The sequence below is a fragment of the Balaenoptera acutorostrata genome, chromosome 5, assembly GCF_949987535.1.
Source record: "Balaenoptera acutorostrata chromosome 5, mBalAcu1.1, whole genome shotgun sequence".
NCBI classification, from domain to species: Eukaryota; Metazoa; Chordata; class Mammalia; order Artiodactyla; family Balaenopteridae; genus Balaenoptera; species Balaenoptera acutorostrata.
In genome coordinates this window covers 33,382,965-33,396,472 of record NC_080068.1, presented here as the reverse complement: position 1 = coordinate 33,396,472, position 13,508 = coordinate 33,382,965, and the positions used below count along the sequence as shown (strand labels likewise).

General features: G+C 44.5%; 1 protein-coding gene and 1 pseudogene across 12 annotated transcripts in view; one reads left to right on the top strand and one right to left on the bottom strand.

Annotated features, from left to right (window-relative positions):
• The window catches only part of SH3D19 (SH3 domain containing 19), a 180,480-nt gene that overhangs the window by 154,410 nt on the left and 12,562 nt on the right, over nucleotides 1-13,508 (top strand). For 11 of the 12 annotated variants that reach the window (XM_057546754.1, XM_007189405.2, XM_057546748.1 and 8 more), the window contains 6 exons: nucleotides 1,159-1,220; nucleotides 2,274-2,538; nucleotides 4,861-4,929; nucleotides 5,099-5,239; nucleotides 11,013-11,085; nucleotides 12,781-12,911. In XM_057546754.1, the coding sequence (XP_057402737.1) occupies nucleotides 1,159-1,220; nucleotides 2,274-2,538; nucleotides 4,861-4,929; nucleotides 5,099-5,239; nucleotides 11,013-11,085; nucleotides 12,781-12,911 (741 nt within the window). The remainder of the gene's footprint in view (nucleotides 1-1,158; nucleotides 1,221-2,273; nucleotides 2,539-4,860; nucleotides 4,930-5,098; nucleotides 5,240-11,012; nucleotides 11,086-12,780; nucleotides 12,912-13,508) is intronic. The other variant, XM_057546750.1, reaches the window with a different exon arrangement.
• On the bottom strand, nucleotides 6,257-6,978 carry LOC103011780 (transmembrane and ubiquitin-like domain-containing protein 1; annotated as a pseudogene).

Sequence of the window (13,508 nt, the reverse complement as noted above, 5' to 3'; positions counted from 1 at the left end):
GAAGACCCAACACAGCCAAAAATAAATAAATAAATAAGATAAATAAATTAAAAAAAAAAAAAGGCAGTATAATTTTAAAGAGCTGGCATTTTTCCCTCTCAGGTGGTCTTGGAGAAATATTATTTCCTGGAGGTCAGAGGTGAGGGCTTAGAAAGTAGGAAAGGTTAAAAAAGAGACTCAGAATTAGAAGGATTTAGTGAGGACTTTTCCCTAAAAAACAGAAGTCTTGGCTTTAAGATCCTTTGACTCCTCATTCAACAGAATATCTGAAAATGTTTTCCATGTATTATACTCATTTCCCAATCCCTAGACCGTAACATGTTCGGAAAACCTATTTAATTAGCACAGTTTGAACCCCTTCTGAAGAAATCTTCCTGTTGACCCCCATACTTCCAATTTCTCTTATCTACTTTCAGGCCAAAACATTCCAACTCTCCCTATCTTTTGTTTTTCACACTACCCCCCTTTGCTTTTTCCTACAGAATTCTCAGCGCATCCAACCCCTTTGCTGTAGTGGTACAAGCTAAGCTCTCTGCTTTCTCGGGCCTTTTCTGTTCTTCCTCACATGCCTTCCTTTCAGGCCACCCCTTAAGCTTCTGTTGTGTTCCACCTCCGTCCAGTTCAAAACCCACCACACAATGTGGAAACCATCCAGTATGAGAGATCTGCCTGTTCTAAGCAAAACGAACCGGTCACCACCTCACTTACTATGTGTTTAAACTTAGGAGCACTGCATATCTTAAATGTTGTCATGGGATAAATAAATGCCGTATTTTTTAAAAATTCCCTACGGTGTCTGCTTAAATTGCTGCTGTGTGACCCAACATGATTTAAACAGCATCCTTAATTCCTCAGAATATGCTGGGTGTGTAACCATGCAGTGAAGTTGGTTGGGCCGGTGTCCACAGTAGCAGGACACCCCCCTCCCTGCCCGGCCTCTTCCTCTCTGTTTTCACGTGCATTGTGACATGAACAATGTAGGTAGGAATGAGAAATGAGTTAATGTTGCTTAAGACTAAAAAACTCTTTTAATCTCCTTTCTGTAACTCAGCTACATTTCCACTTTATAGATCCAGCCAAAAAGTTGTCCATAATTCCTCTTGAAAAGCTCTTGTTTCAGATTCATCTTAACTAAAAATCATTCTCTGATACTTGCAGGAATCTGACCATGCTGGTCAGTCAGGAGGTTCTGTGCGAGGACCCCCAAGGTTGCCACCGAGGTAAGTAAGCATGGGAAAACTTCTAAAAAGTCAGTTAGAGAAAAACTAATGACTCCGAGACTGGACTCTCTTTTCTATCACGAAAACTGAGTGTTGCTGGCCTTCGATCTTCTTCTAGAGATACATTTAACTCACAAATTCACCCAGGCCACTAGCCCACAGACTGCTTCTGACAGCAGGTGTAGGAGTCTCTGCTCCTTTTTTAACGCAATCCAAAAATTCACAGAGCACACACATGGATATCTATTACTTTTCCTCAAACAAATGAACAAGACTCCTTTCTGAACCTAAAACACAACTCCACTTCTGGAATACACACGCGCATATACACACACATACATACATACATACACGCACACACTCGCTCGCTCTCTCCCTGTTACCAGAAACCAGCCTGGTTTTTGGCATTTCCAAAGGGAGACAGGCCTCCTGAGCTCAGAGGTGACCAGCCCTCCTGAGTTCCAGGGCTATTTAGACAAAAAACTGTGATGTTATCAGAAGACATTACTGTGTTGGAAATTATTTTTATCATAGGGATTAAGGAAAGGCTTTCAAAGTAATAATTGTCCTGTCCCATTTTCAGAACTAGCTTTCTTTAATCTAAATTAGTGTTTTAATAATGATTCCTATAACATGAATATTAGGGGAGTTTGACGTACCTTTTCTAATCATGTACGAGACTCCATCACATATACCTGATATCTTATTATAAGCTTTTCATCTCAGACTTTGGTAGAAAGTGCTTAGTTTTCTGAAACAGTCATGGTGTGTTTAAGAGCAAATGGGGCCTTAGAGAGCTCACAATAGTAAATGCTTGTTTGTCTTGAACTAATGAATCTGTAGTGCAAGATAAGGGGAAGCTGGAACATCATGGCATTTCTTCAAATAATATAATGTTTAATGCAGCAGTCATTTGCTAAAAAATAGCATAGCCTGCATGTTTCAGTAAATGGTATTTACACTAGCAGAAAGCTGTGTGTGTGTGTACGAAAGGACAAAACAGAACCTACTACCGATCAAACACTGACTCCCAGCTACCACATTGACTTTCAGACCTGTAAATGGAAAAGTCATACCAGCTCAACAGCCTCCTCCCAGGGGGGCCCCTGAGAGGCCACCTCCCCCAAAACTTCCTGCAACCAGAACAGCAAATAAAAAACTGCCTTTTAATCGGTCTTCTTCCGACATGGATCTTCAGAAAAAACCAAGTAACCTGGCATCTGGACTCTCAAAAGCCAAGAGTCAAGTCCTTAAAAATCAAGATCCGGTGCTGCCCCCTCGCCCCAAACCAGGACACCCTCTCTACAGGAAATACATGGTAAATTTAGCTTTTTAAAATGTTTGTGGTCAAGAGGTTTGTCCTAAAGTATACGTAAGATCCTTATTCCTTAGAAAAAGATGATGAGACAACTGTGGAATTGCCCCTTGACACTGAGCGCTTTAGACAAGTAGGCCATGTTAAAACCTAGGTCTTTTAAAGCAGGGTTTCATTATTAGGAGAAATATAGGAAAAGGAAGCAGGGCAGACAAGGATTGCAACCTGCTGTCTGGCTTGACCAAACAGAAGCTCTGAAAAACCTGACCCAGTAGGTTACACTGATGGGAGTATCTCTGCCAGATATTATATTCATATCTTGATATAGTTTATATCTTATGGCTACCTTGCCCACAGAGTAAAATTTGAAGTAGAAAGAAAGTTCTTTTTAGTTTTTCCCTCATTTTCCACTTTTGTAAACCTGATTATCATGGTCCATTTAATAGTTACCAGTTAGAAGTTTTCATCAATAATTGAGATAGTTGAGATATTAATTTTGTTCTCTTTGAATGTTTTTCTCATCATATGACCTTAAGCCTTTGTCTTCGGAGTTGATGTGCTCTATTTTGGTCAGGTTAACCTGATGAAATCTAGAACAAATTAAAATGATAAGGAGAGCAGGAGTGTTGGCACTTTTTAAAACAATTGTACAACTGTAGGTCTTAACAAGAACAGCAATTATTCATTTCATTATTGTTCTACATTTCCATCATTGAGCTGGAAATTGTTTTCACTTTAAGCAATTTAGGATGTTTTTCCTCTTCCTAAGGGAAGGGTGTAGACAGATAAGAAGGAGGTAGGATATTCATATATATTCATATTCATTTAAACTGATACAATTTTAATTGCTAAAACCCAGGGGTGTACTTTGGGATAGGATACTTAAAACTAATTAACAAATAAAAGCAGAAGCTGATGTGTTGAATACTTATAAGCCAGGCATTCTTCGAAGCACTTTATGTATAAATAACTCATTTATTCCTCACACCAACTCTGTAAAGTAGATACTATTATTATCTCCATTATACAGATGAAGAAAATAAGACTCAGAGAGATCAAGCAGCCTGTCCAGGGTCAAACATCCAGTAATGGTAGAGCCAATATTCGAACACAGACTGACTGGCTCTGAGCCCATGCTCTTTCCCATTAGGCCATACTAGGAAAACAGTGTTAGTGGGGCTTCCCCAGCGGTCCAGTGGTTAGGACTCTGTGCTTCCACTGCAGGGGGCACTGGTTCGATCCCTGGTCGGGGAACTAAGATCCCGCAAGCCATGCTGTGCAGCCAAAAAAAAAACAGAAAATAGTGTTACTAACTGTAAAGTCTCTGCTTGCATTGGCTGTTCCGTGTCAAGAGCCTCAGTTGGGGGAATGAGGTTTTGCTTATAGATCTTAGCATAGCGGTATAATGTCAACAAAGCATTTGAACAACTCAAAGAAATCAATAAATTCAAAATGATGGTGTATTAGTGTGTCTCTTTATGAAATAATTCCTTAAATCCCTCATTGTTCCTGTGGCCGCCCCACCATTAAATTGCTAACCAGGGTAACCTGGGTGCCTTGGGCGCCCTGGCGCTCTGGCAGAGATGCTGGGGGGCAGCACGACCCGCCCCAGCCTCCCAGGGCCACACCCTCGTACTCTACATCTTTGCTCCTGAGTGCAGCCTCCCTTTCCTTGTTGGAAGCGAGCTTGTGTGATCCCACGTCCTGGGTACGCCTTTTATATTGCACAGGCCCTCTGACCCGCGCTCATCAGCCAGAATTTACCAAGGTGGGAAACAGAGTTCTCTGGCCAGAGTAAAAGCCATTCTAAGATCAGACAGGGCTGAGTGGACCAGGAATGACTGAGGTCAGGCAGGGAGATGGGTTTAAGTAGATGCTTGTACCAGAGTGACTGCAGGAGCAGGTGAGATTGAAGGCGGATGGAAGCGGCCAGTCCAACCCCGCAGGGGAGGCACCAGTCCCCTATCAGCCGCCCCTGAACTAAAGGCCGTGAGATCAGGTGCTGAGTATTTACCCTTCCGACGCCCTGGGGGCTTGGTGGACCTTGTCCTGTAGAGCAGAACTTCCTGGATGTGGTTGTCAAGGGAACTTTAGGCCACCTTCAGCTGCCGAGGTCCTGTGGGCTCAGCTCCAGGCCCCCGAGGTCTCTGGGCATCCTGAGAAGTGGCAGCCCCACCAACTAGATCCCAAGCTTGAGGAAGCCGAGTGAAGAGCTTAACTGCTGGAGGTTATAGTGCAGGCGCACGTGCCAAATCCCCACATGATCAGCCGCTTAGGACGAGGTTATTTGATTGTGAATAATCCTTTTATTGGTTTATGTTTAAGCTGTCTGTGCCTCACGGAATTGCCAATGAAGACATTGTCCCGCAAAACCCTGGAGAACTTTCTTGTAAGGTAAAGTAGAGCTCTTTCTTTACTGACTAATGTAAAAAAAAAATCTCCGGCCTCTGTTACTGTTTTACACGTTATTAAATGCTTTAGGCTCCAAAGATTAAAATGTGGAAAAAGTAATAATGTTTTATTAAATAATAATTGCTTCAGAGAGTGATATCGTACCTTCCAGCGTGGGGACGTCCTTGTGATACTGAAGCAGGCGGAAGGTAATTACTTGGAGTGCCGTAAGGGAGCCGACGCTGGCAGAGTTCACCTGTCTCACATGAAGATCATCACCCCACTTGATGAACATCTCAGAAGCAGGCCGAACGTGAGGAATTAATATTGTACCGCCTTCATATCACACATGGCAGCACATTTCATAGAACTATTAATTATAGCTCATTCTCAGGTTTTTATTAGCACGTTTATTTTAACCAGACTAAAAATTACAGTAGCGTTTTATTCCATTTTAAGAATAAATTACTTCTAAGAGACTTGCCACTGCCATACGAATCACTTTGATACAGTGACTACCATGTGTTTTGCCTTCCTCACATCGTGCTGACTTACAGCAACCAGGACACTCAGTCATTAATTTTCAACCGTGAGAGCTGTTTATTTTTGAAATAATGTAAACATGTTTACCAAAGTACTAGAGATTAGTTTTCTAACAGAATGGATAACTATTTTAAAGGCGGCCTTATAAATGCTAAGCCTGACATTAAAAAATACTTCCCTTTAAGATTTAAGCTTAATATAAACCTCATTTCTCTGCTTATAGCCCATAAAAATAATGAAATGAGATGTTCCAACAACCTGAAGTCACAATTTAGGCCTAACAAATTTGTCGAGCCTGGGAGAATACAATGATTTTTTTCTTTCTTAAACTTCACAGTTATTTAATCTGCACATGTTCCAGAGAACCCCCTCCACCCTTCCCAGCTCCCCTTCTCCAGCCCCTCACAGTCCTTGAGTCCCTAAATCAGCCCAAGGAGCTGTCAGGGACGAGAGTGGCTGGATTGTCAGGCAGAACACTAAGAAGGGCCCAGGGGCGTGGCCCGGCTCTGCCCAGCGCCAGGGCAGCGACAGCAGCTGTCTGACCCAGAGGAGCTGACTGTTAGTGGGTGCTGAGGGCCAGCTGCCCCGGGGGATGGCCCAGAGCCACGAAGGTCACAGGGAGGGGCCTCCACTGGCCCCTGGAGTGCTCTGCGGCACAGGGCTGGGCTCCAGGGTAGTGGGAAGAGGCAGGTCGGAGAGGCAGGCCTAGGCAGACAGCAGCTCCCACCGTGTCGTGGGGAGCAAGGTCCGGAGGGGCCAGCAACACTGCCAGGAGCCCGTGGAGGCACTACGGGCGGAACATGGCGAAGGCCAGGAGACTGGGGAGCAGGGTGAAGCCGGCCAGCCCCAGAGTGGCGGTCAGGGGAAAGAAGGGCCGGTACTGGATCTGGCAGTCCCAGAGCAGCAGGGGCAGGAGCAGGCTGCCTACTGCCAGCCCGGAGGGGCCTGGCTCTGACCCCGGTGGGCAGGGTGGGTGTGGAGGACCCTCCCGAGTGGGCACGTGGCAATGGAGAACGCAGTTAGGAGGGAGGTGAAGGCTGCCCAGGGTCTGGGTGTCGTCTCCTAACAGTTGCCCTTGGTAGATGAGTCGCACGTGCTGTTCCCGGCCAGGAAATTGGGTCCTTTTCAGGGAGCCGATGGTGTCATGGGGCCAGGCCCTGGCCACCTGCTCTGAATCGTAGAGGAATTTCAGCCGTAGTACTGGGGGCTCCTGGGGGGGTCTGGAGGCGGCGGCGTTGCTGGGAGCCCCACGCCAGGCTCTGGCTGTGCAGCCTGACCTCTGTGTCTCAGGCTGGGGGTCTCGGCTCCTGGGGCCTCCCCTCTGATGCCGTCGGTGACCGCCATGGCTTCTCTGGGCTGTGTCGGTGTTGGGGTCCCTGACGGCTGAGGCAGTGGATCAGTGCCCTCGGCAGTGTGTGTTGAGGCCCAGGCGAGAGCCAGCACCGGAAGGCAGGCACGCACCGCGAAAAGGATGGTCACCTCATCACCCACCCCTTCTGTCAGGGCCATGGCACCTGCCTCGCCCGCTGCACTACCGAGCTGGGGAGGCACAAAGAACCCGTGAGGGGCTGGCTCACCTGCCAGGAGCCCTCCGAACTTCAGGGGGCTCCTGACGCCACCCCACCCCAACTCTCCCACAGTCCTCATACCGCTGCCCGCATACCCGAGCCCCGCCCTGGGACACGGACTGCTCTGACGCCCAGTTGTCCCAGACCTGCCCCACGTACCCCTTCCCATCACCAAATCCCAAGTCCTAATTTTTTGTAACCTAAGATCTAGGTCTTTAACCAGCTCCCCAGTTCGCCCAAACCCTATTCCGAGGTCAGGGCCTTGACCTTCTAAGAGACTCTCCCCTAAATTCAACCCCCACCAAACTGCACCCCAAAGCTTACCTGTTCTTCCCGTCCAGGGCATCCCAAAGTTCATCTACTCCGTCTCCTTCACCCAAAGCTTATCTACTCTTCCGTCGCTGAAGTTTCTCCAAGGGGGAAGAAGAAGGTCTCTGCACACACCCGCGCACGCGCACACACACACACACCCACACCGCCCTGTTACCATTTACCCAAACCCCGACCCGCGGCGCGGGGCGCTTCCCAAGGCTTCCGCACGCCAAACGTCAAACTGCGCCCTTTGGCAAACTGGAACCTCCGAAGATTGCCACCCCCCGCCCAACTCGGCCCCTCCTGGTCCCCTCACACCCCAGCCCGAGGCGGCCCGCCCCCGCGCCTCCCCCGGAAGCCTCTCCACACCCAGCCTGCTGCAGGACCCCAGATCTCACCCGGGAATCCGAGACTTCGCCCTCCCCGCCCCCATCCTCCATCACCGCTCCCGTCTTCCCGCCCCACACACCCATCCCCGAGCGGCGGGAGCGCCAATATGATGATTACTGAAGGTCGTTTGTTCAGCAAGAAAAATGCCATTGGACAGTTTTATAGAGTTATGTTTTTAAAAGAGCTTCTTAAGGTATCCAGTTAAATTTTCACTATCTATTAGGTAATGTAGCAAATATGAAAAATGAGACCCATCTGTCATTTAAACCAAGTAAAGTACTTGGTTTGTCATTCAGCCTAGTTTTCATAATCTCGTCCAATTCTTTCTTCTTAGAAGGCAGCTTATCATTTGATGTTTGCTAAGAAACTAAAAATTTGAATTTCAGAGAGCAGGGAAGCTATGTCTTAACGCTAGTTGCAGCTGGGATACTGAGATTTCTGACTTTGGTCCACACGGGGAAGGTTCTTCTGTTAACTCATTTTCGCTCTGTTTTGATGCAGCATTAACATCTGTCACCGCTCTTCTTCCTCTCTCAGAGCACACTGATGGGTAACCATGGGAGCTGTACTGTCAAAAAGCTCTCCTTGATGAAAATAGAAGCTGAAAAAATTACAAGTTGTTCTTTTATAGAAGCCCACAGTTTTGTCCGCTTGAAACATTATCTTACTCATGCTTGTGGCATAGACTGGCAGAGAGGTGGCCGCCGAGGGCCAACAGCTGGTAACACTAAAGTGGAGCCTCTCTTAGGCTCTGGGTCACGGCTAACATGACATTTTTTTTAGAAAAATAAAACCTATTTGAAAGCCTAGTTTTAAGGTAAATATTTCTAAAAATGTGTTATGCTTTCCCCTACCTTAGTCAGCAGAAGGCACTGCATATTATCGGTTGAGGTTGGGCTGTCAAGAGCTGGGAGGCGGGGGACTGTCACCTCACTTGGTTCTCAGCACAGACGCGGGTTTCAGTTCCCCTCCCACCACCTGAGGCAGTGATCTGACCTCCCTGAACTTCATTTTTTAAATATGTGAAGTAGGTATGATAATTCCTCACAGAGTTGATTATACAATTGATTTATCGTTATGATTCCATTTATATTAAGTCCAGAATAGGTAAATCCAGAAGGTAGATTAGTGGTTGCCCAGGGCTGGAGGGAGGGTGAGTGGGGAGAGACTGCTAATGGGTGGGAGGCTTCTTGAGGGAGTGATAAAAATGTTCTAAAGTTAGATTGTGGTGATGGTCGCACAATTCTGTGAATATACTAAGCCTAGGTACACTTTAAATGGGTGAATTTTGTGGTATATGAATTATATCTCAAAGGTGCTTAAAAAATTAAATGAGCTAATTAATGCATATAAGGTGTTTAACACAGTGAGTAGTGCATAGTGGATGAACAGTGAATATCAGCTTTTTTTTTTTTTTTTTTTTTTTGGCGGCACTGCACGGCATATGAGATCTTAGTTCCCCGACCAGGGATAGAACCCGTGCCCACTGCAGTGGAAGTGCGGAGCCCTAACCACTGGACCACCAGGGAAGTCCTGATATTAGCTGTTCTTATTACTCATTAGTATTAACCATTATAGTCATACTGTCATACTAGAAAGAGCTGTGAAATATGTTGGATTTTCCTCCCAGATACCCACCCTAATGGTATGGTCTGAGTTGTACAGACTCCTGTGGCCAACCCTGTTCACCTGTGCCTCTCGCCCTTCATCTGCCAGGCCAAGGTGATGAGCAGCGTTCCAGGGGTGGCCATGCAGGGAAGGCAGAGAAGGGAAACTGGGAGGCCCAGGTTACCATCCCACCTCTTCTGCCTTCTCAGGCTTGTGTTTAGATCTTGGTCCATCTGGAGGTTCATGTTTGTGTTTGGTGTGGGGTAGGCCTCTGACTTTACTTTTTCCAGCAGATGGAAAGCCATCTAGCCTTACACCACTTAGTGAGCAGTCATTCCTTTTTCCACAGATGTAAATCAGAAAAAAATGAAAACCACACATACACACATGTAATAAATTGTGTAAATAATAATTTTTAAAACCCTCTAGGCTTAAAATATCTCACAGTTCCTTTCCACAATCCCTGAAGTTCCCATCATGCCCATTTATTTAGGGAAAAGCACTGAGCATCCTCTACGAAAATGTCAGTGTTGCTTTGGTAAACTAATACACTGAGCTGCCATTATAGCTAGTCCTCTATTACCATTCAGCTGACATGAGAGAAGGCAGCGTGCCTATGCAGGTGCGTTTTGATTGATTCAGAAGAGTCGAGCAAAGGTGCTGCAGGGCAGAAGTGGAAGGAGTGGACCTCGATCCCTGCTGAGCGTCATGGCCAGGGGAGGGGTGAGCCCTGAGGGGACAGGAGCCATTGAAGGAGGGAAGAGAAAAGAAAGGGCACAAAAATTTGCTTTCATTTATTCCACAGGTTTGCCAGTATTGAAGAATTTTAAGTTATAATTTCAAATGATATCCTTCAGTCAGATTTGGTGATGATGATGATGTGGATAAGCCTGTCTCTTCATATAAAGAAACTAAGAATAACAGCTTCCTGTCAATAAGAAATGGTCACTCTTCAAATTCAGCTTCTCCTTTGGCCAGTCTAAGCAGTTGGTTAGATGGGTAGAGAATATTGAATTCTCTTTGCTAATTTACTTAGAATTACTGGTGAATAAACCATTCAGATTAAATAGGAAATCCAGGCCAGGCATGGGAGGTAGCATTGGCTTTCAAATTAGAGAAAGCATTCAGTTAAGTGGTAATAAACGAAATGGATTTTACTTTTTGTGAATTATACTTTTGTGGAAGTCATTAGCTCTTTTCATTACAAAAGACAAGAGCATAAATTGCAGAACTTCCTTCTTTTCCCATCTTAATGAAGAGACTGCTTTTAAGGCTCTGTTCTTAAGGTTTAGTCCTGATCACAGTTTATGGGAAAAGTGACCCTTGAAAGGTAAAGAGGTCAAAAACCACTACTTCAGGATAGAATAGGTACTGCTTTAAAAAAAAAAAAAAAGTAATTTCCTTTTGTTTTACTCTCTTGCTTTAAAAAATGCTGAGGGATATTATAATTGAGAGTTATTTCTGTTTTCCTCTGGCAAGGACACATGCCTTTTCAACTTGGAAATGATTCCCTTGTCTGGCTCAACTGTGTGGTTTGCATGTTGTACTCATAATGTAATTGTGTCAAGAGGACCCTAATGAGGAAAAATAAAATGGTCTCAGAGTGAATAATAAATCCAGCGTCCATCCTGCACACTCCATTCACCGCCCTGTTTTCCCCCTCAGGATCCAAGCCACGCTCAGAAGCCTGTTGACAGTGGTGCCCCTCATGCTGTCGTTCTTCATGATTTTCCGGCAGGTAAGGACATAAGTAATAACGTGGTAGAACCTTAGGATCTGGGATCAGGCATCCTCCCCAGGTTAACCTCTCAAGGACATCCTTCTCATTTTCTGCACCAGCAGAGCCCTGGACTGGAGAGATCATCTCATCCATCACCCCACCTTCAGGAAGAATCAACTGTACCCAGTCATTCCAGAAAGCTTAGCTGTAAAAGCTTTGCCTTTGAAACTCCCTGTGAGAGAGAGAGGAGGAGTGTTTCCCTTACAAATGAACAAATAACAAATTGCCTACCAGTTGCAAATTTTTAACTCTTTTAAAATGGGGTACCAAATACCAGTTATAGTGAAATTAATTTGAATTTAATAAGTGTAGTTCTTTTCTCCTAAGGGTTGTAAAACCAATACACATAGCTCAGCTATTACTTACGAAATGAGTATAAAAATTAAAAATAGGGACTTCCCTGGTGGCGCAGTGGTTAAGAATCCGCCTGCCAATGCAGGGGACAGGGGTTCGAGCCCTGGTCCGGGAAGATCCCACATGCCGCATAGCAACTAGGCCCGTGAGCCACAACTACTGAGCCTGCACGTCTGGAGCCTGTGCCCCGCAACAAGAGAGGCCGCGATAGTGAGGCCCGCGCTCCGCGATGAAGAGTGGCCCCCGCTTGCCACAACTAGAGAAAGCCCTCGCACGGAAACGAAGACCCAACACAGCCATAAATGAATTAATTAATTAATTTTTTTTAAAAAATTGAAAAAAGATTATTAAAAAAAAAAAGAATCCGCATGCCAATGCAGGGGACACAGGTTCAGTCCCTGGTCTGGGAAGATCCCACATGCCCCGAGCAACTAAGCCCATGTGCCACAACTACTGAGCCTGCGCTCTACAGCCCGCGAGCCACAACTGCTGAGCCCATGCACCACAACTACTGAAGTCCATGGGCGCTCTAGGGCCCATGTGCCACAACTACTGAGCCCGCATGCTGCAACTACTGAAGCCCATGCGCCTAGAGCCTGTGCACTGCAACAAAGAGTAGCCCCTCTGGCCACAACTAGAGAAAGCCCGCGTGCAGCAACGAAGACCCAGCACAGCCAAAAATAAATAAATAAATATAAATAAATAAATAATATAAATTTTTGTAATCAATTTTTAAGTATCTTTTATATCCAAGGCTACAAATAAAATAAATTCCTGATTCATTTATAACCTTTTCTTTATCCACTTGGTAGACTGATTTTTATTTCACTGTGAGTAAATTTATTTGCAGAAGAGCCATAGGACTCCCTTAGTTAATATTTTGAGATTGAAATGATTTTTAAGCATGGTTGAGAATAATATGAATATTATACCATGTCTGTAAAACTCTTTTCATTGTTAAAATATGTATTCAACAGAGGGTTTATATTGACATAGGAAGAATCCTTGGCCAGCACAGTGTTTTGTGTGTGTGTGTGTGTGTGTGTGTGTGTGTGTGTGTGTGTTTTAACCATTTCCTATCAGTCAGTGCCTGGTAAATATATCTAATTGGATCTTAAAAGAGGAAGCTCATAACAACGATATCCAGGAAAAAATAATATATTTTTAAAGTCAATTTGATTAGTATAACCTGTTCTCAGAATCAGTAGAACATACTGCCTCGGTGGACAGAACTAAATGCTACTTTAATCAGATCTGCAAGCAGGGTAATTCATCATACATAATTATTTTATGTTACAGAGCAAGTTGATGATTTGAACCTCACTTCAGGAGAAATTGTTTATCTTCTGGAAAAAATAGATACAGATTGGTACAGGGGGAAATGTAGAAACCAGACTGGTGTATTTCCTGCCACCTACGTCAAAGTGATTGTAAGTAGATGGTGCTTGTTTAAGTTGGTCATATATTCAGTGAATTCTGTGTAATTTACAGTTTAGAAAAAAAATAACCAGAAGCCTAGATTCTTGGGTTCTGGTTCTCTCTCTTCCGTTAATTCATTTGGTGTTTGAAAAATTCAGAAATAAAGGTTTGTTCAATTAGATACTGGTTAATTATTAATATATTATGGAGTACTAGAACTTAATGCTTAAATGCTATCTGAAATCCTAAGGTGAAAAACTACAGGTCCACTGGTGAATCAGCTATTCTTGGAGGGTTGATAAGCACTTGAGGGTATATGTTAATTCTTTGCAACATTCAGCAAACAAGAATTAAATGATACTGGATTGTCCTGAAGGAATGTTTGTTCTCTGAGGTTATGGTACCACTTCTCCTTTTCTTTGGAGTACATTTCGTTATTGGTTTCTTTCATCCTTTCCATTCCCATTCATTTCAACCTTTAAAAAAATAGATTTGGGAATACCAAAGTACTTTCATTGGAGGTAATGGTCCATTAATGATTTTTCACATAATAATTCCAAATCTGACTGGGAAACATTATATTAAAGTGTCCGAATTTTATACACCCT